Source organism: Thrips palmi, unplaced genomic scaffold, assembly GCF_012932325.1.
Source record: "Thrips palmi isolate BJ-2018 unplaced genomic scaffold, TpBJ-2018v1 HiC_scaffold_1, whole genome shotgun sequence".
Lineage (NCBI taxonomy): Eukaryota > Metazoa > Arthropoda > Insecta > Thysanoptera > Thripidae > Thrips > Thrips palmi.
Window position 1 is genome coordinate 4,120,110 of NW_023144620.1, and position 22,186 is coordinate 4,142,295.

Sequence of the window (22,186 nt, forward strand, 5' to 3'; positions counted from 1 at the left end):
TCAATAGGATTGGCTGTCAATCATGATAATACAGAGTTCAAGATAAAATTTTAAAGCCAATGTTTCTTTGATTTTTTTAAAAAAAGTTGTAGCTATGCACTCAAGATTTTTGTACTGAAACTCAACAACAAGAATTATAGACTCAATTGTACTGTTCAGGTAGAATGTAGGAAATGTCATCCCATGGGTGACGGTACAGCCCCTGTTTCAATCTCTTCTGATCCATGTAGTGACCTGTAAATTAAGATCAAATTTTAGATTGTCATGTCATCTCAAAATTTTAACCAAAACAATTTTGAGCAAGAACAAGTTTTAAGTGCTCACCAATGAAACCAATGCTGCGCCCAAGGACAAACAAACTGTTGATTGAACCCATTTCAACATATTCCTGAGCTTCCTCCCTGAAAAACAGACCAGACCACATTTAGTTTCAAGATGGTTGTGTTGAAGTTGTATCCCAGATGAAAAGTAGGAGAAACGCTTCAATGCCCTTCATACCTTGTGAAGCAGCCTGAATGACGAAGAAGATCAACGAAAGAAACAGCAATAACACCATCAACATTGAGGATGAGGTTTGGCTTTTTGGATGTGGTAAGCTTCTCAACCTCCAGGGCGTAATGAAGAAGGGGTGTTGCAGGGAAGTGCTCCAGAACAAACTCCTTGATGATCTGCACACGCTTGTCAGGGTTGTTGACCTAGAAGAGAAAAACAACATGAATGAAATATTGAAAATGTTCAAAAGCATTTCAATAGTGTAAAATTAATAAAGTGATGAGGCTACTCACTGATTTCACTCTGTGGCCAATGCCCATAATCAGCTTGCCCTTCTTCCTCATGTCATTGACAAATTCCATGGGAATAGCACCAGAGTCATAAGCTTCACTGAACTGCTTGGCAGCACCATCCAAAGCACCACCAAATCTATCACCCTAAAAGAGAAAAACCATTATTAACTCAAGAGCATAAAAGAGAAAAATAAATAAATTGCAGTGCAACAAACGGCTATGGCTCACAATGGTCAGAAGTCCAGAAACTAAAGAAGATACAAGATCCTTGCCAGCTCGTGCACAGACAATTGTGTTGTGGGCACCAGAAACAGCAGGTCCATGATCAGCAGTAACCATGAGACACATTTCAAAGAACTTGCACACATAGGGAGGGAGGCTGCGCTGGAACCACAACAGGGAGACCACTCCACCAATTCCCATGTTCTGCTTCAAAACCTAATTGGGATGAGAATAAAAACATTAGTGAGCAGAATAACATTGAAAACCGAAACAAAAATATGCAACTAGCCAACACTTACATCACTGATTGGCATGCCAGCATATAACAGCTCCTGTCCTCTTTCATCGCAAATGCTAGTCATGAACGAGGCTGGCTTACGGATAAGTCCGAGTTCCTGTAACAAGTAAATTATTACATTTCAGTTCCAGCTCAAAAATATTCTGTACAAATTTAATGAAAAAGTTTCAAGCAGTCACATTATGATGAAAGTTTCCTTAAAGTTAAAACCACTTACTCGTGCCCAAGAGTAGTCCATGGGAACAGTTGGTGCGGGCCTTTCTGGTTCAGGGACAATGCTACCATCAGCAACAAGCTGAGCATAAACCCCATGAATCTCCACTCCAAGGGAGTCAAAGGAGCTGGGAACGAAAGCTCCAGCCGCCTTCAGAGCAGCATTCTTGGCTGTTGCAGTTTCACGATCAGAGTTTGCACATGAACCAGCATGACCAAACTGCACTTCAGAGGTGAACATTCCTGAAAAATTAATTGTGTAATTTAAGAAAGGTTTGTGCAAAATTCATGACAAGACTACAAGGGATGATGATACGCACCAGCGCAAGTACCAATGCACCAAGCAACAAGAGGCTTGGAAATACGACCAGATTTCAAAGCTTCGCACACTTCATATTCTTCAATGCCACCAACTTCACCCAAAAGAACGATCATTTTGACAGCGGGGTCAGCTTGATACCTCATAATGTGGTCCATGAAAGTAGTGCCTGGGTAACGGTCACCACCAATAGCAACACCTTCAAATACACCATTGGTTGCCTTTGAAATGATGTTGTTCAGCTCGTTGGACATACCGCCAGAACGAGAAACATATGCAACACTGGAGAAAAGATAAAGAAACTGTTAAAGAAATTGTCAATGGTTTTGACAGAAGAAAAGCAAGACATGTTGCACCAATACACACCTGCCAGGACGGTACAGTTTTGAATGAAGAATGTTGTCCATCATACCACCAGTGTTACCAATTTTGAAGCAGCCTGGTTTGATACCACCAACAGTAGCTGGGCCGATAATTGAAACCTTCTTCTCATTGGCCATCTTGATAAGCTGACGAGTCTGGTTTTCAGGAATACCTTCCGCAATGATCGCAATAGTTTTGAACTGCAACAAAAATAAACAACAGTCAGCAACCAGCCATGTGCTGTATTGAAACAACTCAAAATAAGAACCAGAAAAATTACCTGAGGGAAGCTCATGGCTTCAACAGTGCTTTCATAGGCAGAACGCAGGGATGCAAAGTTGACAAGAACGTCAGCAGCTGGGTGCTTTGCAACAGCATCTCCCATTTTCTTGTACACTAGAGAAAATGAATCATTAGTACAGTTGATGGAACAACACACTCCCATGCCCACAACAAACCAAAAGAGGAAGGGCGGGGGGAGAGAGAGGAAGGAGGAAATTCGACTTACCAGGGATGAGAATTTCTTTGTGACCCCAGTAGAACTTCTGCTTGTGATCACCAGTGAATGGGTACACCATAGCAACAACACTGGGTTCTGGCCTACTGCAGACAAAGTCGAAGTCCAGAACACTCTAAAAGTCAGGGAAAGGCAAAAAATTAGCATGGGACAGTCCTCAGCGTACGGGGAAAAAATAATGTAAGATATGCTTTAAGTGGTTAAATACCTGGACAGCACGGGTCTGCATACCCCAAACAATAGACTTGGTCTTGTTGTGGACCATGGGCTTGAAGGCAGCAGCAGCACTGGCAGACATGGTGGTATCCCTTGATGGGACTCGGCCCAATTGGGGGGCAGAGGCGGATGATTCTCTTCTGGAGGGAAGAGGGGATTCCTAAAGAGCAGAAAAGACGGTGAAAATCACCACAAATTGAAGTTGATCATGCATACTGCATTGAAGTGTCGGTGGTATGTCATTTACCTCTTGGCCACCGGGGAGCAGGAAGTTGGCTGTGGTGAATTCAACCTCAGAGTGCCTAGGAACGGGTGTCTTGCCCAGAGCCATACCAACGATGGCTGTCATGTGAGTCTCGGGGCCGAACACGTGGAGAGGGATGCCAAGGCTCTGACCAACCTCACGCAGACGCCTGCATCACATTAAATAGGTCTCAAGTTAAAGTGCTGAATATGATTCATGATAACCAATTTAAAATTGAAATCACAAGACTTCGTACCTCAAACCCTCCTGGTAGTTAGGACCAGCACGTCGCACAAACAGAGAAATGTTGTGCTCAACAAGTTTTGGTTGGAACTCAAGAAGAGCTGTCACAATTCCCTTGAATGTAGCAGCTACATTGGTGAAGTTTGCGATTCCTCCACCCATGATCAAGACCTACAGACAAAAAGACAATAGTTATAGAGAAACTCAACTTCTAGACAAATAAAGTTCACAGCACACCATACAAACATACCTTGCCCTGGGGATGTTTCTCCTGGGTCATGAGGGACAGGATGGTCTTGGCATACTCGTAAGTCTGCTGCTCAGATGGAGCTCCACTGTACTCTCCGTAGTTAGCAAGTTCAGATGCCCCACCAAAATCACAAATTGTGTCACTGTAAATCACAGATGCTCCACCTCCTGCAACCATGGTCCAGATACGACCCTTCTTGTTCAAAATTGTAAGCTGGAATCAAGTTTTGAGCAAGTGTTAGTCATTTATCATTCTTATCATCATCACATTGTTTCAAGAAATTTTAAAAAATCACAAGGTACCTTCAAAGATGCTCCACTCTTGGCGTCAAGGTCAGCAATGTAAGCCTCCTCAGGGAGAGCATCACGTCCAAATGGAGGTGGGTAGTCAATCTCTCCCCACTTGGATCGGCAAATGAAATCAGCTGTGGCGTCAAGCTTGGCGGCGAGATCAAGAATGTAAATTTTGTCAGCAGTGACAACTAAAGGATTAATTTCTAAGTAAGTGAAGTACAGATCCGTGTACATAAGGTAGAGAGATTCAATGAATTTGGCCACCATTCTGAAATAAGAAAACAATTTCTTAGTATTGAAAGGAGCTTCTTCCACATAATTTACTACAATTTCAAAGAAGACTTACGGCTGTTTGGCAGCAGGGAGCTTTGTCAGAAGCTTGGTGGTGATATTTGCGGCAGTGGCAGCACTGGGTTCGCCGACAGGGATGTCAAGGCGGCTTGCTTTAGCATCAACATCACCAATATCAACACCACCTTCATGGTGGAAAAGAATTGTGTCGGCATGGCGATGAGAATAGATGCAAACGTAAGCTTCTTCATCCTACAAAGAGAAGGAGAAAGAGAGGGGGGGGGATTGTATGAGCCTATTGATTGAGACAAGAGACACACTGCAGTATCTCCAAAGATTCATGATTCAACTCACAGCCTTGTGCGGCAGGAATGGTTCGATGATGAAGCTGCGCAGCTTGCCGGTAGCCTTTCCAACCAGTTGGTCTTTCCCCATGCGCTGAGAAATCCATTGCTTGGCCCCAGCAAAATCTGTGTTAACGTTGATGAGTCCCAGCTTTCCACGGCGCTTGATCAGCTGGTCAGGCTTGGCCACGAGTTTCTGTTAGGTAAAAAGGAAGACATCGAAACAATAAACAATCAACCAAACACTATTCAAATTATTTTTTTTATTTTTTTCAAATGCGGTGACTTTACCTGAGTCTTCAGCCATGGCTCTTTCAGGAGGAGTTCATCCCAGTTGGTTCCCTCATCGACAGAGGCGAAGCTGCTCTTGACGGCTGCGGTTCCGGCGGGAAGGTGCTTGTTGATCAGGTCCTTCCCCGTTGCTTCCCGGATGGCTTTGGCTGACATGGTTCTTTACTCTGCGGGCACACAAAACGTTTCCATTCAAGTCACAAAACAAAAATTCGCGCACGCTCAACTGACAGCACACAACAAAAAAAAAAAGGTATGTGAGAGTGCAAAAATAGATCAATCGGGTGACGATAAAATATAGCCGGCAACGCCGGGAGATAGGCCGGTGACGGTGCTCAATTGACAGTTTCACGTTCAAAACATCAAACTGCAGCCCTTTTGGTGTGATATCATGTTAGAACGGGGCGGTGAACGACGTTTATTTCGGGCTAGAATTTGAGCCCATCGTACCGAAGGCGAGTGGAACGCAAAACCGCGCCATGCCCCGCCGTACAGTACACTATAAAATCCCCCCCCCCCCTCTCCCGTCCCCCCGTTGTAAAGGCCGAACCGCGTAGGGCTCGGCGTTTGGGCAATCCTTTGCCTGAGAAAACACGCAGTTGAACGCGTTGCCAGGTCAACTCCACAACCCGGGGTGGAGACGCAGGCGAAGACGCCCCTACATGATGACAAGTCGAATCCAAACCTATTGCCACATGAGCGCCACTGACGCGACCGCTTCGGGACCGCTTCGGGACAACAAAAAGACGAAGCCGCCTCAATCCTATCCTCCGCCCTCCGCTCCTTCGGCCTTCGGCTGCCTTCGGCCCCCTCGGCCGCCAGCTGATCGGGGCACGGGCACGGCGTCAGGGCGCGGGGAAGTCGCAAGGAAGCCGAGGGGGAGGCCGCGAAGCCGCGGGATAGCCGAGCAAACAGGAAACTAGCACTGACGCCACAACCCAGTCAGACTTGCTAATTCCTTTCGAAAACGTAGACCCAACACCGACACACACACACACATGTACACACACATACATACACACGCGCGCGCGCGCCCGCGAGGCCCCCGATGAACCTCCGCGCCGGGACCCGGCAGAACGTCAAGACGAGGCAAAAACACTACACCGCGGCACAACGATTGGGGGCTCTCGCTGCCACAAGAGTCCTGGCGCTACTCGGCGGCCTGCGGGAACGGGGCGGACGGCGTACCCGGTGTGTGCGCCACGGTGCGCCACGGTGCGCGGCGTGTCGGGGCTCGGCGACGCGGCGGCAGCGGCGGCGGGCACTCACACAGTGTCACACAGTGTCACACACACACTCACACGGCCGGCACTCGCGAAGGCTGGGACGCGACTGGGCCGGGGCCCCGGGGCCTAGGCCCACCTTTTCGGGCCGCCGTTTGGGCCGCCGGCCGGAGGGCGGGGCGGGGCGGGGAGATGGGGAGCGGCGCAACTGGACCCAGTCGGACCGGCCCCCGCCGCACCCCGCCGCACCCCAGCACGCCCCGGCACGCCCCGGCATGGCGGAGAAAGTGACAAACAAAGCGGACAGTCGCCTGGACACTCACGGCTCACCGCAGTGGAAAAGAAGGGTCATCGTTTGGGAAGAAATTTGGAGGAGCGTCAACGATAAGCAAAAGTCGACAGCGAAGGTGGCTTTAGGAAAATTCGGATCTCCAAGATCGGGAGGGAGAAAGGAGAGAGAGGAGAAGGGGGAGGGGGGGGGGAGTGACGCAAGGCAAGGGCAAGGCCACTCGCTCAGCCCCCTCCCCCCTCTTCCCCCCCCCCCCCCCCCCCCCCCGCCGTACCGCCCTGCCCGGTACAAAGCTCGGGAACCCGGGAACCCGTACCACCGGGTCCAAGAGGCGTCCCGACCGACTCCATGCTAAACACACACACGCACCGCGCCGCGCCGCGGTGTGGTACACACCGTGGATCGTGATCCTTGGATCCTTCTCGACGACGCCACAGTCCTCGGCATGAAAAGTGCCACTTGAAGGACGCGAGTCTAGAACCGAGCGGCAAATCTAGATACGCTCTAGCACATCGCTCCCCAAACACCCAATTTTAGAAAGTTGCTGATACAAATTTAATTTTCAAACCAGCTCATCAGCCGGTCCCACCGCACTCGGCGAGCGCGTCTTCATCTCGTGGAAGACGCAAGCCTGTCGCTATCGCGAGCCGGCCGGGCGATGCAAAGGAGTAGTTTGGTCGCTCCGTCTCTGTCGCGCTCAGGGGGCTCCCCATGCGGGTGCGAGAGACACAGCACGACAAACCGCGAGCTATCAGTGGCGCGGCACGCGGCACCACGCGGGTGATCCGGGGACGAACACGCCCACGGCGGCAGGCAGGCGGGCCGCGCCGCGAAACGGTTTCACTTAGAGACGGCTCGACGGCGAGGCGGTCGCAGCGCTGGCGCAGCGCCGCTCTCAAGGTGAGCCTCAAGCCCGCCTCAAGCCCGCCTCAAGCCCGCCGCTTTAGATTCGAGCCAGTTCGCACGGTTTTCATAGCCACAGTGGAAACGCCCGGTACAACCACCAGGAAGAAAAGATACGCAGTGCCACAGGGCACGCGGCTACCGAAGGACCAACGATTCAGAAAAATGGTCTAACTGTTCGCGGTAGGAAGCGGAAAACGGGAAAACATCACCTCGGCTGCCATGCGTGTCATCTCGGGCAGCGAGTTATTCTCCCCACTTTGACCCCCGTTCGATTAGGGCAGCACCCTTACGTAACGTAAGCCCCATCGCGCGATACTTTTCGAAAAAACAAAAACACTCTGCCAAACAAGAGGTCGCCGCGTTATCGTCACACACGCCCAGCCCGGGCCGGCGCAGCGCAGCCCGAGAAGAAACTACGAAGATAGTCACATTCATCACACGGAAGGGTCCAAACGACACCAAAATCCAAGTATTCCACCATTTCCCTTCGTGACAAAAACTTTAAACCACGAAAAAGTCGGATTAGAAAAACACTAAACGTAAAATAAGACTAAAGAAAGGTAAAAATTTAAAAAGAAAGCCGCTCCAAAATTTTATTCAAAATTTTGCACTTTTTGACGAGGAGATGAGTGGACTCACGAACACGGCAAATGCAAGTAATCCAGGCGCACACACACACACTTAACGCAAACACACGACACACACCAGTGCACGGGCCGAGATGACAGAGTGTCCTGGCTGGACCGCGGTCGATCTGGGAGTGAGACTCCCGAACGTCCGCTCGGGGAACATGATGGTTCCGGCGGGGCGTGGCGGGGCGTGGCGTGGCGTGGCGTGGCGTGGCGTGTGTGGGGGGGGGGGGCACCGCGGCGTGTAAGGGCAGGTCAGTAATGACGTCGCGATAACCCACACCAGAGACCTATGCCTGTTGGGGCCTATGCCTATTGACGGCCATATCTCAAGGCCTTCAGCGCGCCCCGCCAGAGTCAAGGGGAAGCCAAGGAGACCGGCTGGCCAGCCCCGAAGTTTCGGAGGGCCCAAAATTAAAAGGTGTGCCGTCAAAATCTAACTTGGCCCACCGGAGACGCCCACGGGGCGAAGGCCGAAGGCGAGGCGACCCCCCACGGCTGGTTTTTGGTGTGTACACTGCGCGCGTGACGCTGCGCCCCCACCCGGGGCAGGCAGGGCCGGGGCAGGCAAGGCAGGGCCGCGGCGATGACCCACGCCCGCCAGGCGACGCCGCGCCGCCGCCCTGCACCCGCGTGGACCAGCGCGTGAACCGCGTGAACCCAGCGTGCCTGCGTGCCTCGAGCCCACAGATACGTCCACGTCCGCGACCACACGGCCACATCGCTCTAGCGTCGCCGCGCGGCCCAGGTACCCCGGTCTGGGGGCGGGAGGCGACCTTGGCGGCCTTGGAGAGGCAGAGGCGCGGGGCTCAACTTGCCAGTCAGGCCGTTCCGGGCCGTTCGCATCATTTTCATCAAAGGATCAGGGGGATCGAGCGTCGCGGACGTCTGCGCCACGTTCGCCCCCTGCAGGGCCCTGCCCCACCAATTGGCCCCAAGGACAGACGACGTGGCCCCCCCTCCCAAATCCCAGCCTGGAGGTGCGCCCACTGAAAAATCGAACGCCGTAAGTTGCAGTAGAGGAAGACAGGTCACGGGACTTGCGGCCACCCGCACAGCGGCCACTGTCACCAGGCGGTGGCGGCGCGGCACTCGAGGCCCAGTTGCACTAGAGGGGATTCCGGCCGCCGCCCCGCGCCGCCCCGCGCCCTCAGCCTGCTCAAGGCCCTCCAAGGGCGTTATCTCGCAATCGGAGCTTCCCCGACTCGATTCAGCCGCCCCGGGATCGATCAAGGGAAAGAGACAAAACTCGTCCGGCACAGCAGCGCAAGCAGCACAGCCCGGCGCAGCACTCTCCCCCCACGCCACTGCCAACGTGCTAACCGAATGATACGCCCCCCGCCCGCCCCGCCACGCCTGGGACCCGGCGTATTACAGCACCGACGTAGCGCCCCGTATCAACAAACTTTTTAAACTTTTTTTTCAATTTCTGTTTAGGTGCGGCGGGCGTGATCCTGCCTGGCGCTTCTTCGCCTAATCTCGCCGCCAACGAGGCGGCCCAGGCGGTGACACGCTGACGGCAGTCTGACGGCCGCCGGCCCCGGGTGGGCACCGCGTGGGGCCTGGTGCGGCCCTGGTGCTCGGTGGAGTGCGGCATGGTGTGGCACTCGCTACTCGGCCGCCGCCGTGCCGCCGCCGTGCCGCCGCCAACGTGTCATGACGCTGCAGCGCCTGCAGCGCACTCTTGCACTGATTCATTCAATGCCGTCGCCGTCGCCGCGTCGCCCCACCAAAAAGGCCAGGCCGGCCCGCGCGCTGCCCGCGCTGCCGTCGGCCTCTGAAGTCCGACTGTCTCTGTCGCACTCATGGGCTGCCCCGTTAGAGTGCGACACAGACAGAGCGACGAAAGGACTGTCCGGAATCGGCCTGCTGGCTGCCTCTGGCGAGGATAAGGAAGCGACGTGTGACGTCACGCCGCGGGAACCACGGCGGCACACATTGCAATTAAAATGAGTTAGGCGCGGCCAAGAGCGGGGCGGGGCGGGGCGGGGCGGCACGGACCTTACGCAGCACATGGCGCGGCGGCTATAGCCACGGCAGCCACGGCTACGGCGAGGCCCTACGACGGCGGTGCGGCGGGGCCAGATCACGCGGCCCGCGACTGGCAGGGCTGGCGGTGCGGCGGGGCCGTGACAACGCGCCCAACCGCCACGCCGGCGGCACGGCGGCACGGACATGGACCCCACCTAGCAGGTCAAGGGTCGGCGTCCACGCTGGCGCACCACCCCGCTGACCCCCGGCCGCAAAATCCCTCGAGCTCCGGGGAGCGTACAGCTGTGCGTCGTGCTCGTCAAGACCGTCCCCGACTTGGAGTGGCGGCGGCCGCGGGGCAGAAAGAAGACCACGGAACGAGGCCCAGCACCACTTTGCATCGCGTCACCGGCATGCCGCGGCACTGGCAGGCGAGCCGAGCCGGCCAAGCATAGGCAAGCCGAACGTTGACATGCTAAACAGCAGCGACCGGGGCGAACGACGCAGAGCGCAGAGCGGCGCAGAGCGAGGCCCGCAAAAGGCCGAGCACGGGCTGGGCCGCGGGCCGCGGGCCGCACGGGCCGGATGCAGCGACACCCAGGCGCCAAGGCCACTGCAATTTGAGGGAGGACGAGTACGCGTGCAAGCCTGAAAGGCAAGGAAAGGGTCGCCGGCCGATGTCGCACGCGCGCCCCGCCGCCCCGGCCCGGCCAGCCCGCCCAGCGGCGCCCCGTCGGCGAGCACCCCATTCCCACGCCGTCCGACGCCACGCCAGCCCTTCCCAGGCTCAAAATTCATTTCAAAATTCATTCCACCGAGCCGAAAAGCGGACAGGCGTCCGATTTCCCGCACAACTACGCCGCACGTTAAAAACAAAACGAGTACAGTCTACGCGGCCCGCGGTGTAAAAACTGGTTGCGCGCGCGCGCGTCAGCTCCTGGTCTTGAGCCAACATTCACCGGAGCGGGGCAGCAGAGAGCAGGGCAGTCGGTGGAGTCTATCCAGCCGTGTCAGTCTGGCCTCTCCGGTTCAAGTGGAGCCGTGGTCCAGCCAGCAATGGCAATGGCAATGGGCAGCCGCCCGGAGGGTAGGCACCCCGCGGCACGCGCGTGCAGTCCCACCGCGGGTTGCCTAACGTCACGGCGCTTCCACGGCACGGCCTGGCGCTGCCCCGCCCCCTCAACACCGCCGTTATGCACCGCGACTGCGGCGGCCGAAATTGCCGTGCTATCAAGTGGGTGGCTTTCCGCTGTCGTTCCATCACTGGGCCGTCGGCGGCCGTGGGCCACGCCCCTCGCGGTGTAGCCAAACAACAACAGCACCCAGCTAACACGCGAGTGTCATTTTTAAAAGGACCGTGGCACCTTCGCCTCACGCCGGCCGGGGCGGCTGGGGGCGTGGTTGGCGCGCAAGGAGCTCCCGATCCGCGGCGTGATGGTGCTGGGTCATCCAGCCGGCCGGCCGGCGGGCTGGCGCGGGCTGGCGGCCCCCCGCCGAGTGGCGTGATACAACGAGGCGGTCCTGCCTCATCCTCCCGGCAGACGCATTCCGAGTGGGAAGTCTCTCTCGCACTCGTGGGCCGCTCCGTCAGGGCGCGAGAGAGGCAGACCGACGAAAGCACTGTTCGGAGCCTACATCGCCGCCGCCGCGCGCCTCGCCGCGCGCCCTGGAGCCGTCGGGCCGCGTCGGCCTGTCGGCGAGCCCGGCCGCCAGAGCCGCCAGCCCAGCCAATCCGCGCGAGGTGGGCTATCGTCCGAGGTGGCGCGGCTGCGAGCCTCTCGCGCCTCTCGCGGCTGGTGGAGTGGTGGAGGGGGGGGGGGGACGCCGTTTTTCATCGCGATGCGCGCCGCCCCGCCAAAAGTGAAAAGCAAACCGCCAAGCGAGCGTCACACACTGCGGCGCGTTGGCGGTGGTGGACCTGCGCGCAGCGACAGTCCGCGACAGTCCGCGACCGCCATCCGATCAGAGTCCTGGCCGTCCCGGCCGTGTGGGCAATGACATGACATGACCCGTTCAGCTGTCGGCAAACTCCACTGCCCAGTGTACCGGCACCGCGGCACCGCCACGAAGCAGCCCGTCGGTGCAAACCGAAGGCCGCGGCCCCCACGTGGGCCCGCACGTGCGCTACCGGTGGCAGCCACGTTCGCGCCCCAGTCCGACAAGACGGCCAGGTCGACGGCGTCGTACCTGAGCGACGACGCGGTCGATGTCGACCCCCTGCTGCGCGCTGCGACGTCGCCGCAAACCGCCAAACGCGCCACACCGCAAGCGACGCGATGCAGCGATGACTGGAGGCTCCAGCCGTTCCAGCCCCGCGCGGCCCCTTGCCTCGCGACCTATCGATCTTGCGCCCACGTGGTCCTGCCCCCCCCCCCTCAAGGTCATGGACTCCCTGACAAAGAGGCCCTGCTCCCTTTCCAGCTGACCGTAGGCACCCGCCGCGTGCAGGGCAAGCGGGGCGCGGCCTTGGGGGCAAGCCCCGGGGTTGAGCGCGCCAAAAACCACGCCGAAGTGCAAAGCGTGCCGGCCGCGCAGGGCGCGCAGGGCGGCGCCGCAACAGCGCGGCTCGTTTGTGCTTCATTTTTGGCAGGCGGTGGCCGGGCGGCGGGGGCGCGTCTAGGTTAGGGGGACAGAATGGAAGCAGCATGTACATGTATCACTCGGACGGGCCGCCCTGCATCTTGGGCCGCTACCGCCTGCTGGGCCGCCTCATGGGCAAGGGCAACTACGCCCGCGTGGAGGAGGCCGTGCACCTGGACGTGGACAACGCGCACGTCGCCGTCAAGGTTGGACTCCCGCGACCAAGTCGAACAAAACATGCGGAAAAGGGCTAGCCGAGTCCGAGCTAGTTGTCTCTGCCTGCGCCTGACGGGGGCGTCGGCCTCGCGGCGCTGACTCGCTGACAAGCCAACGTCGCCACGTTCCAGATGATCGACACGCACACCGTCAAAGACCCGTACGTGCTGCGTCACCTGGAGCGCGAGGCCAAGGTGCTGCAGCAGCTCAAGCACCCCAACATCATGGCCATCTTCGAGGTGCTCCGGACGGGCAGCTTCTACTGCATGGTCACCGAGCCCCTCTACGGCGGGGAGCTGTGTACCCACGTAAGCCGGGCCAAGCCGGGGGGCTTCGGAATGCCGGCGGAACGAGAAAATCGAGAACCGGAAGGACGCACCGTGCGTTCGTCCGAGCGCGGCAGGGCCGGCAGGCGGCAGGCGCAGCGCGGCACACTGTCCTCTCCTTGCCTTCCCGGTGGGGGGAATGAGCGACCCAAACGCACTCCACGTTTTACTTTCACCCAGACGTGTCTGACCCACCCCGCCACTTTCTTTTGTCGTCGCGTCGCCCAGACACCCCCCTCCTCACCCCCCGATGTGCAATGCATGACGCAACGAGTGCACGCGTTCCCAGCAACCACCGCATAAACGGAACGGATTGTATTTACTTTTTCACACAATAGCACCAGATTTCCCCAGCCAGGGGCAGGGTGCTGACGCACTGCATGTCTTCACCAGGTCAACCGGCAGCCGCGCGGCCACCTGGACGAGGCCACCACGCTCGTGTTCGGCGCGCAGCTCATCTCGGCCGTGGCGCACATGCACGCGCTGCAGGTGGTGCACCGCGACCTCAAGACCAAGAACATCATGCTGAGCAAGCGCGGCGACCACGTCAAGATCGTCGACTTCGGGCTGGGCAGGACGTGGTCCCGGACGCGGCCGCTGCTCACCCACTGCGGCTCGCCCGGGTACGCGGCGCCCGAGATCTACCAGCGCGACAGGTCAGGCCGCCTTGCTCTGCCTTGCTCTGCCGCGGACACGCCGATGCAGCGTGGAGCGATAAGTGGCGCCGACACTGTAAGTCAAGCCCGCTAGCCTTACCCGCAGGCCGTACGGGCCCGAGGTGGACCTGTGGAGCCTGGGCGTGGTGCTGTACTACATGGCCGTGGGCAGGATGCCGTTCCCGCCGTGCCGCGACAAGGGCCGCACCGCCGAGGAGCGCCGCCGCCGCCTGGTCGCCATGATCAGCAAGGGCGCCACCGACCACCACGTCAAGCTCATGGGCCACTTCTCGCCCGAGTTCCGCGACCTGGTGCAGGTGAGGGCGGGGCTGGGGGCGGCGAGGGACCTCTTGCGCGGCCGGGTCATCTTGATCCCCGTTTGCGTCATGGTGCGCCGCCGCCAGATTAGCGGACTCACCCTCGCCCGCCATGCCGGTGTTCGCGGGGCGGCCGGGGCGGCGGGGCACGATGTCGAGCTTGTTTTCGGGCCGATCTGCGCCGCACCGAACCGCGAGGGCCGCGACGTCAAGAATGGCATAACGCCGATAAGGCCTTGCCAGCGCCCAATCGAGCAGCAAGCCCCGTCACCCGTTGCAGGGTCTGCTGACGGCCAGCGTGCCCCGGCGCATGACGCTGCAGCAGGCCATCCAGCACCCCTGGGTGGCCAACCGCCTGCGCGCGCGCCAGCTGCTCAACATCACCTACAGGCTGTCCAGCCAGGAGCGCGCCCTGGTGCTCGCCAAGGTGGCCATCCTCATGAAGAGCACGGTGCAGTCCATCGAGGCGCAGTGGCGCCAGAACCGGCTGGGCGAGGTGCGCGTCAGGGAGTCAATCCGTGGTCGCGTGGCGCCGCCCCCTTCTCATCTCCTCGTCCCAGCCCAGGTGGCCGCCATGTGCAACATCCTGGCGCACAAGCAGCTGTCCGCGTACCACGCGGCCTGGGCGCTGCGCCCCGTCAGCCCCAAGAGACCGGGGCTCATGGGGGCGGCGGGCGCCGCGAGCCAGCCCTACGTGCCCTACGGGCCGAAAGGGCCCCCCGGACACCGAGCGGCAGCAGCCCCGCAGCAGCAGCACCCCGGTAAGCCCCACGCCCCGCCATGCAGCGCGCCAAGCAGGCCGATCGCCAGCCTCTCGCTTGCCGTGCAGGGCCGTCGTCGGAGGCGGACGACAACGAGGCGCTCGTGGACCAGCCGCCCAGCAGCGCCTACGAGGGCGGCGAGGATGACCGCCAGGTCAGCGCCACCTCCGTCACGTCCCTGTGCAGCGAGCTCGCCAACGCGCTTCCGCCACCGCCCCGCCCTCTGGCACTGCTGCACGCGCCGCTAGAGCACGACGACGAGGACCTCGACGAGCACGGCGACGACGGCGAGGACAGCGACGACGACAGTTCGGCAGGGAGCGCCACGGTCGTGGAGGCCACGCTGGAGGGCGGAGAGGAGCTCGAGGGTACGACGCCGACGGCCGAGACGGTGCAGGCCACGCAGGCTGCGGTCGAGGCGGAGGACACGGTAGAGGACAGCAAGGCGGCGGACACGGCGGGCAGCGACGCCAAGGGTCGAGACACGGGCATGGCGAAGATAGACGCATACATCGTGGGCTGCCTGCTGGACGACGCGGACGGCCAGGAGCAGCTGCAACCGCTCCCCGAGACGCGGGTCATGTTCTACACCGAGACCATCCTGGACAACATCCACGCCGCCACGGCCACGGCCCCGGCCTCGGCCAAGCTGAAGGAGGCCTGCACGGCCACTGTGGGCACCAACAGCACGGCCCCGGCCGGCGCCCTGCCCATCAAGTCGGCACTAGCCTCACAGACCGGGCTGTCCGCCAAGACCCGGAAGGCGGTGTCTTTCTCCATCATCACGACGGCGCAGTCCGCAGACTCGGTGGTGTTGGAGCAGCGCAGGGAGACCGGGGTGCAGGCCAACCTCGGCAACCCCTACAGGCACACAGTGTCGGCCACTGCCGGTGCCGGCACACTGCCGCAGCCTGACATTCAGACTTCAGACGCAGAGTTGCTGCAGCAGAGGCCAAGTAAAGATGTTCAGACTGGAGAGCCTGTCGTCGTGCAAAGCAGCACACCACAAAATTGTGAAGGGAATTCCGACTTGGCTGATGGTACAAGTTTGCCAGAGAGTGATGTCTGCAGAGGGAATTCGCAAACTCTCAAGGAGATGACAGAGGTCGTTGACCAGTGCTCTAAACCATCAAAGCAAGACATAAAATTTGACAACAAAGCTAATGCAGCAAAATTTTTCAATACTGTTCCCCTTTCACGTAAAGTAAGCCCTGAACCCAAAAAGAATATATACGAAGGTCGCAGGTGGCCTTTCCGCTCCCCAAGACTAGTTTACCAAAGAATGAAGAGTCAGTCAAAGCTATCTGTTGCTTACCTCCTTGACAGTCAAGAACACCTAGTGAATATAACAGGCAAGCGGGGGCTGAGTGGTGCAGCAGTGCTGCCCACAGGACCAACCCATTCTACAATGCTGCCTGCACACCAGGAAGAAAGTGGAGAGGAGGACGCACTTGCAACACATATTACATCCAATGCCATTCAGACTCGAGGAAACTCATCACAGAGAGGGAAATCCACCAGCAAGCCCACAGACTCAGAAACCAATAGTGCCATGAATACTTCAGAATCAAGAGCACACGATGATGACAAAATTAATCAGGATAGCCATAACACTAAGGGGCCCCTTCATACAGTTGCTGAGATGGTCAGGACAAGATTGGGTGCCGTCAAAGAAAAGAATACAGAAAAGCAGCAGGAAAGAGCAGAGCCTAAAGCTCGCCCCAAAGAGAAAAAGAGCAGCGCTACAAGATATCGAAGATTTTTCCCAAATAGATATCGCGTTGACCTTGCATTAGTAATGACATTAGAAAGATCAAGGAAATTGCTGTTACCATCAATACACAGTCCAAGGACACCTCCAAAACAAGAAAAGTAATTAGAAACACCCAATCTAATGGAATGTATATATTGACAAGATCAAAAATCCTACAAGATTGATAGGGCAAATGCAAGGAGATCAACTTTTAGTGGGCAAAATGGATGTTAAGTATATTTATTGATGTGTTTTAATATTACTGTTAAATTTATTTAAGATTTTGAATGGTTTGCATCAACTGTACAACAAAAGCATGAAACGATCAGATGAGAAATTGAAATCTCTATGAATTGTTTTGAACAAAAAAAATCTTGTATCCGATGTATGTACTATCACCAGATATGAGCAATAAACTAAGTTAAAAAAAAACCATAACTGCTCAATTGCTTATATTACGTGAAGACTCAAGATAACACAATACATGCCATGACATAACTCTGATAAAGAGGCAAATGGAAGTATACAATCAACAAGACCTCCCAGAAGTGATACAGTACATTTACTTCTTTTTTCTTTAAACCAGAAGTGCGTCAGTAACAAATGCAATGATAAACTTAACTATGATAGCAAGAGAAAAGGGAAAACAGGGATAGCATCAAACTTATTTCAAACATCACAGAATGTTCGGGTAGCTTGAAAGGGTAAGCCACCTTTTCATTCATACTTGAGCAAAGTTTTGACGAATTGCATCAGTTGTCTATGGTATTTGCCTGAGAATGTATATGATGAAACTAGAAGGTCTATCGCGCAAGAAACCGCAGCAGCTAACAGTCAAGAAAGGTAGTACAAATATCAACAGCCTTCGAAAACTGCGACGACAGCAAACTTTATCGCAAACGACAGAGGGAGCGTGCTGGAAAACCGGGAATGAAGAAAATGCGACGAATGTAAACGGACCGCCTCTAACCTTACATTCCTGTCAACCGGTACTCAGATTGACGAAGAATTATTATGTTGATCTTACCTTGCTGTCGTATGGGGTGCAATTAAAGTCCAAAGAAACTCGCGGAGGAAAGAACTTGTATCATGCGGCGTGGAGTCAGAGCGGTGGCAAGTTAAACACCATTAAATGCGACTCGGACAGACAGCTCATCCACTTTCACCAGGGGGTGCAGCGGGGAGCGGGCTGAGGTGGGGTGGGGTGGGGTGGGGGCGGGAGGGGCAGGAGAAATGAAAGGGGTGGGAGGGGGTGTGCCGATGCTTATCGCAAACCTTGATAACGTTTTACTGCTTCTACCAGGAAGAAAATTTCGAAGAATGCACTTCACACATCGAAAAGACATAACAAAATATTTCTTCAGGTGTTGATTAGGCATGCAAGCAACCTTCAATGCCATTGACAATGTTTCACAGATTGATTTATTGGCTTTCTCATGTTGGCAGTGGTTTTCACAGTCAATCAACGCCAACTCGCCGTGATTTTGGAGAAGGCTCCGCTTTGCTGGTGGTCGTGGTACCGGTGTCGCCCGGTAGATGGCAGCACGAAGCGACTAGCGACTAACGACAGCCGGCGGCCGGGAACGGGAATGCCCCATGCTCCTGGCTACTCCTCGCGCTTCAGCCTCCTGCCCGCTGCCTGCTGGTGAGACGTCATGGAGGTTTGGTGGGGTCACGCGTTCGGTTCGAGTCCTGTTTAGCGACTCTGGAGCTCAAAACGCGTACAGAGTTTTGGCCGCCGCCATCGGTCTTCTGGCCCACTGTGCTCCGCCTCAACGTGTCCGTCCAGCTCCAGCTCCGTCGTGGCGCATCACGCTGCGGATCCAGCGCACGTGGCCGGCCACCCGCGCGTAGATGCCGTAGCGGTGCCTGGCGCCGCAGCCGTCGCCGAAGGACGTGACGGCGTGCACCTGCCACCGCGAGGACGGCGTCGACGGCCGCTCCTGGCACAGCAGGGGCCCGCCGCTGTCCCCCGCGCACGCGTCGCGCCAGTCGCCCGCGCACACCATGCTCCTCGTGAGCGTGAGCGGGACGTGGCGGTAGGCCGCCCGGCACCGCGCCTGGCTCACCACGGGGACCTGAAAGAGAGAGAGGGGGAAATTAGAACGGAGAAAGAAATACCCGTGGATGAGCTCCCCCGCGAGTACCACTGCCGAGTACGCCGCGCCCCGCACTGACCGCGGTACTCGATGTCGTTGCGTAACGTATCGCGCAGAGGGGTCAACGCGACGCGGCTTTTCTGATTGCAGCCTTTTATCGAAGGAGCGAGAGAGACAGGCAGAGAGAGCATTGAGGAAGCCTCGAATTATCGAAACGCACATAATGCCTGATACTGCAAGCGGAAAATAAAATGAAACTTGGATGGGGTTTATTTGCGAACGGTGTCCAGTACAATGCCAATCAGGTAACCATGGGGTGAAGCCAGCAAGCCGGTGTAAGAAAACCTGAAGCAAATACGTAGTCGTGGGAAGCAGGCGTCATCCATTTTACACACCCGTCCCCGATAACTCAAGCCGTTTCTGCTGCAAGCTTGTTATAAGCCAGGCTTGTTGGGCCCCCCACCCCTTTTCTCCCTCTCTCTCTCCATCTCTCTCTTTCTCTCGGCGCCACGCCCCGGGAAATAATAAGCGTGTGCGCTGCTGCACTGCCATGTATGGTGGTCCTTGTCTAGCCGGGCTTCGGTCCGACTGGAAGGACCCCGTGTCCTGGACCGCGGAGGGGCTCGCCCTGCGCGGACACGCCACGGAGTGCTTCAAAATAACGACAGTTGCCCGGCCCGCTGGCCGCTCGCCGCGCGGCATGGCGGCATGGCGGCACAGATTCCAAGTTCAGAGGGACGCGCCGCACCGCAGCAATAATCTCTCTCCGCTCATCCGCGCGAGTAGATTCCGATGTCGCGATGCTGATTGCAAATGCCGAATGCCGCGCCAATAGAGCAATATAGAGCAATAGAGCCGCGGTGTGGGAGAGGGAGACGGGGGAGTGGCGGCACGGCGCGGCGGGCCGTGAGTGCGAGAGAGACAACCACAGCTCGGAATCAGTCTGCCGGGCCATTAGGTCTTCTCACGATTCGCACTCGCCATGATGGCGGCCTAGCGGTGCAGCGGACGGTGCAGTTCGAAGGTTCGCGAGGTGTGCCCGCTGGCCGATTCCGTCGCTCTGTCTCTCTCGCACTCGCGGGCCGGCCCGTTGGAGAGCGAGAGAGACAGAGCGTCGCACCCCAGAGCCGCGGAGGTGGCGGGGTTTGACGCCTTGACTGCCGTGGGATTCGCCCGCGGCGCTCCCCTGCTTATAGTGTGCTTGCCGTAATGACCAGCATCGGCACCGCGTCGGCACCGCGTCGGCCAGGTGGGGTGGCCGGGCTCCAATTTGACTTGGGCGCCAATCAATGGCCGGCAAGCTGGACAAGCCTTCCACTCATCTTTGTCTCCGACTGTCACCTGGCCCTGCTCAACCTAAATGCAAATTTCAAATTAAAGTTATCCTGTGTTTGACTATCTTGTCTCTACAGGCTTACGACGGCCACCCAAAATGTCAATAAAAATGTTGTCCGCTCTGCTTGCGACGTGGCCGGCCGGGCCGGCGCCCAGCGGGACGGCTTGACTCGGGTCCGCAGCAATCTGCAGCCCCACGCCGCGCCGGCCGCGCCCCTGATTGCCTCCGCTTGTCTGCGGCATCGCTCCGTCTCCGTCGCACTCACGGGGCGTTCCCAAGCGGCGCGAGAGAGACAGCGTGGGAGATGACGTGGGAGATAGCCATTGCTCCGTGCCGCGCCGCTCGTACCGCTCGAGATTTCGAGACGTTTCGGCGGCGTATTGGCGATCACATGCCTGTTCGAGGGGTGAATCACTCGGCGTTCTGGTGTACACGTGAGTACATGCGGATGAGTACAACTTAGAAAACTCATACATTTCACATTCTTATACGTTTAATGGCTTTATTTAGTGTTTCAGACAATACGCAACACCAAATCTTTCTTAAAACTAGCGAATTTTGCTAAATTTTAACTTGTGAGTACACTGAGTACGGGCTAATTTGTACACATGAGTACACCAGTGATTCACCCCTCGTACCTGTTGCACCCTGGCCCTCGGCCCTCGGCGCGCTCACCTGGGCCTGCTGCAGCTGGTGCGCGCCGGACAGCGCGCCGTGGCGGCGCTTGCCCCAGCCCAGGATGGTGCAGGGCGTGCCGGGGTGCAGCGCCTGGCGGGGCCGCGGCAGGCACGCGGGCACGGCGGGGTAGGGCGCGGGCCAGCGCCACAGCCGCACCAGCGCGATGTCGTTGTCCACGGTGTCCGCGTCGTAGCGCGGGTGCGGCACCTGCAGCGCCACCTTCACGTCGTACTCGTCGCCCTCGCGCCGCGAGAGGTCGTGCTCGCCCACGCGGACGTAGAGGCGGCGCCGAAGGCAGTGCGCGGCCGTGAGCACCCAGTGCGCGGAGAGCAGCGTGCCGCCGCAGAACACCACCTTGAACCTGTTGAGCACGGCCACCTGCCACGGCCAGGCGCCGGGCGCCGCCGCCGTGCCGCCCACGATGCGCAGCATGTTGGTGTGCAGGAAGGACGCGTTGTGCAGGCCGCAGCCCTCCGCCACGTCCTCCCGGTCGTCGCCGTCCTCGCCGTCCTCGTCGTCGGGGACGTGGGGCGGCAGCGCGTTGCTCGCCACCTCCTCCACGCCTGCCGAAAAATAGCGACACTTCATTGCTGTGATTCGAACGCCAACTTCGACGGACGCTGTATACAGCGTTCACCGTCACCTCTACCTTGGTGCTGGTGCTTGTGGTGCTCCTGCGGGCCCTGCTGTGCATGCTCCTCCTGCTGCTGCAGAAGGGCCTTTTTCTGCAGCCAGCTGTGGCAGAAGCCGCCGTCCACGAAGCAGTACGCCTGGTCTCGAAGGACGTCCCTGCCACACAGCGCCTCCTCGGCGCAGGCCCTGTAGCGCCTCACCGTGCACGACCGGCTGCAGCGGCTCCACGGCCCCCAGTCCCGCCAGGCGCGGGGGCGGCCGGGGGCGGCGGCGGCGGCGGGCACCAGCGGGCTGGAGGCGGCAGCCACCGTCGGGGCCGTCTCGGGCTCGGGGGGCAGCGCTCGGACAAGGGGGGCCTCCTCGACCCTGCCCAGCGTCAGGTTGAGCTGGGGGCAGCGAGCAGTGAGTCAGAGGGTCGCCGGGCAAGCAGAACAGTTTGCACACAAACACAAACCACTCAACGAGACGCGCCCCGCCACTTGGGCGGCCCGATCGCCGTTTTTTCGCCTTGCGACGCGGTGAGAGACGTGGTGACGCGGCCCACGCGCGGCGGCCGCGTACCCCAACGCCCCGAACGGGCGTCGCCACGCCGCCACGCCCCACGCGCAGGCCTCGCCGCCTGGCCGCGGCCTTGGAGTCCTTGAATCACTGCGAGGCGCCATCCCGGAAGGTCACGGCTTTTCAACATCGCGCTGCTTCTGCTTCCGAGGGAAGTTGGACGTGCTGGAATTTCCTTCCGCGCCCCCGCGAGGCGCAGGGCGGCAGGGCGGGGCGTCGCCTTGACTTTGAGACGCCGGCATCCGAGCGGAAAGGGGAGGCGGTCTGGGAGGGCGCGGCGGGGGCGGCCGGGGGCGGCACGCGCGCCGCTCACTCTCACCTGGTCCGGAGTGACGATGCGCACGCGCCCCTTCCGGTAGTGGCGCA

The 22,186-nt window shown here is 58.3% G+C and overlaps 3 protein-coding genes across 3 annotated transcripts; 1 reads left to right on the plus strand and 2 right to left on the minus strand.

Annotated features, from left to right (window-relative positions):
- Window positions 1–142: 142 nt before the first annotated feature.
- LOC117641689 (ATP-citrate synthase) lies at window positions 143–8,120 on the minus strand. The gene is made up of 20 exons (XM_034379213.1): window positions 8,013–8,120; window positions 4,890–5,056; window positions 4,609–4,794; window positions 4,310–4,506; window positions 3,973–4,231; window positions 3,671–3,883; window positions 3,434–3,591; window positions 3,181–3,346; window positions 2,926–3,093; window positions 2,709–2,832; window positions 2,481–2,596; window positions 2,204–2,400; window positions 1,839–2,119; window positions 1,523–1,761; window positions 1,307–1,402; window positions 1,014–1,223; window positions 786–929; window positions 499–695; window positions 325–401; window positions 143–234 (listed from the first exon to the last, which is right to left on the minus strand). Exons 2-20 carry the CDS (start codon window positions 5,043–5,045, stop codon window positions 143–145), a joined length of 3,276 nt encoding a protein of 1,091 aa, XP_034235104.1. The 5' UTR covers window positions 5,046–5,056; window positions 8,013–8,120.
- A 4,438-nt stretch (window positions 8,121–12,558) lies between these two features.
- LOC117643244 (serine/threonine-protein kinase MARK1-like) lies at window positions 12,559–16,942 on the plus strand. The gene is made up of 7 exons (XM_034381996.1): window positions 12,559–12,693; window positions 12,835–13,011; window positions 13,423–13,685; window positions 13,780–14,002; window positions 14,283–14,498; window positions 14,568–14,696; window positions 14,789–16,942. Exons 1-7 carry the CDS (start codon window positions 12,559–12,561, stop codon window positions 16,637–16,639), a joined length of 2,994 nt encoding a protein of 997 aa, XP_034237887.1. The 3' UTR covers window positions 16,640–16,942.
- Window positions 16,943–17,543: 601 nt separating this feature from the next.
- Window positions 17,544–21,323, minus strand: LOC117643251 (trypsin-like). Its single transcript, XM_034382009.1, has 3 exons — window positions 21,196–21,323; window positions 20,627–21,071; window positions 17,544–18,594 (listed from the first exon to the last, which is right to left on the minus strand). The coding sequence occupies exons 1-3, from the start codon at window positions 21,321–21,323 to the stop codon at window positions 18,289–18,291; spliced, it is 879 nt and encodes a 292-aa protein (XP_034237900.1). The 3' UTR covers window positions 17,544–18,288.
- Window positions 21,324–22,186: the final 863 nt, after the last annotated feature.

What these genes read in the sequence shown, in the direction of transcription:
- LOC117643244 (XM_034381996.1), top strand. Translation starts at nt 12,559, where the DNA reads ATGTATCACTCGGACGGGCCGCCCTGCATCTTGGGCCGCTACCGCCTG. An exon ending in GCGGGGAGCTGTGTACCCAC is followed by an intron (nt 13,012 to 13,422) that starts GTAAGCCGGGCC and finishes TGTCTTCACCAG; the next exon opens with GTCAACCGGCAGCCGCGCGG. An exon ending in AGTTCCGCGACCTGGTGCAG is followed by an intron (nt 14,003 to 14,282) that starts GTGAGGGCGGGG and finishes CACCCGTTGCAG; the next exon opens with GGTCTGCTGACGGCCAGCGT.
- LOC117643251 (XM_034382009.1), bottom strand. Translation starts at nt 21,323, where the DNA reads ATGCACAGCAGGGCCCGCAGGAGCACCACAAGCACCAGCACCAAGGTA. An exon ending in GAAGTGTCGCTATTTTTCGG is followed by an intron (nt 21,072 to 21,195) that starts CAGGCGTGGAGG and finishes CGCGTCCTTCCT; the next exon opens with GCACACCAACATGCTGCGCA. An exon ending in ACCAGCTGCAGCAGGCCCAG is followed by an intron (nt 18,595 to 20,626) that starts GTGAGCGCGCCG and finishes TCTCTCTTTCAG; the next exon opens with GTCCCCGTGGTGAGCCAGGC.
- LOC117641689 (XM_034379213.1), bottom strand. Translation starts at nt 5,045, where the DNA reads ATGTCAGCCAAAGCCATCCGGGAAGCAACGGGGAAGGACCTGATCAAC. An exon ending in AACTACCAGGAGGGTTTGAG is followed by an intron (nt 3,347 to 3,433) that starts GTACGAAGTCTT and finishes AATGTGATGCAG; the next exon opens with GCGTCTGCGTGAGGTTGGTC. An exon ending in TGCAGACCCGTGCTGTCCAG is followed by an intron (nt 2,833 to 2,925) that starts GTATTTAACCAC and finishes CCTGACTTTTAG; the next exon opens with AGTGTTCTGGACTTCGACTT.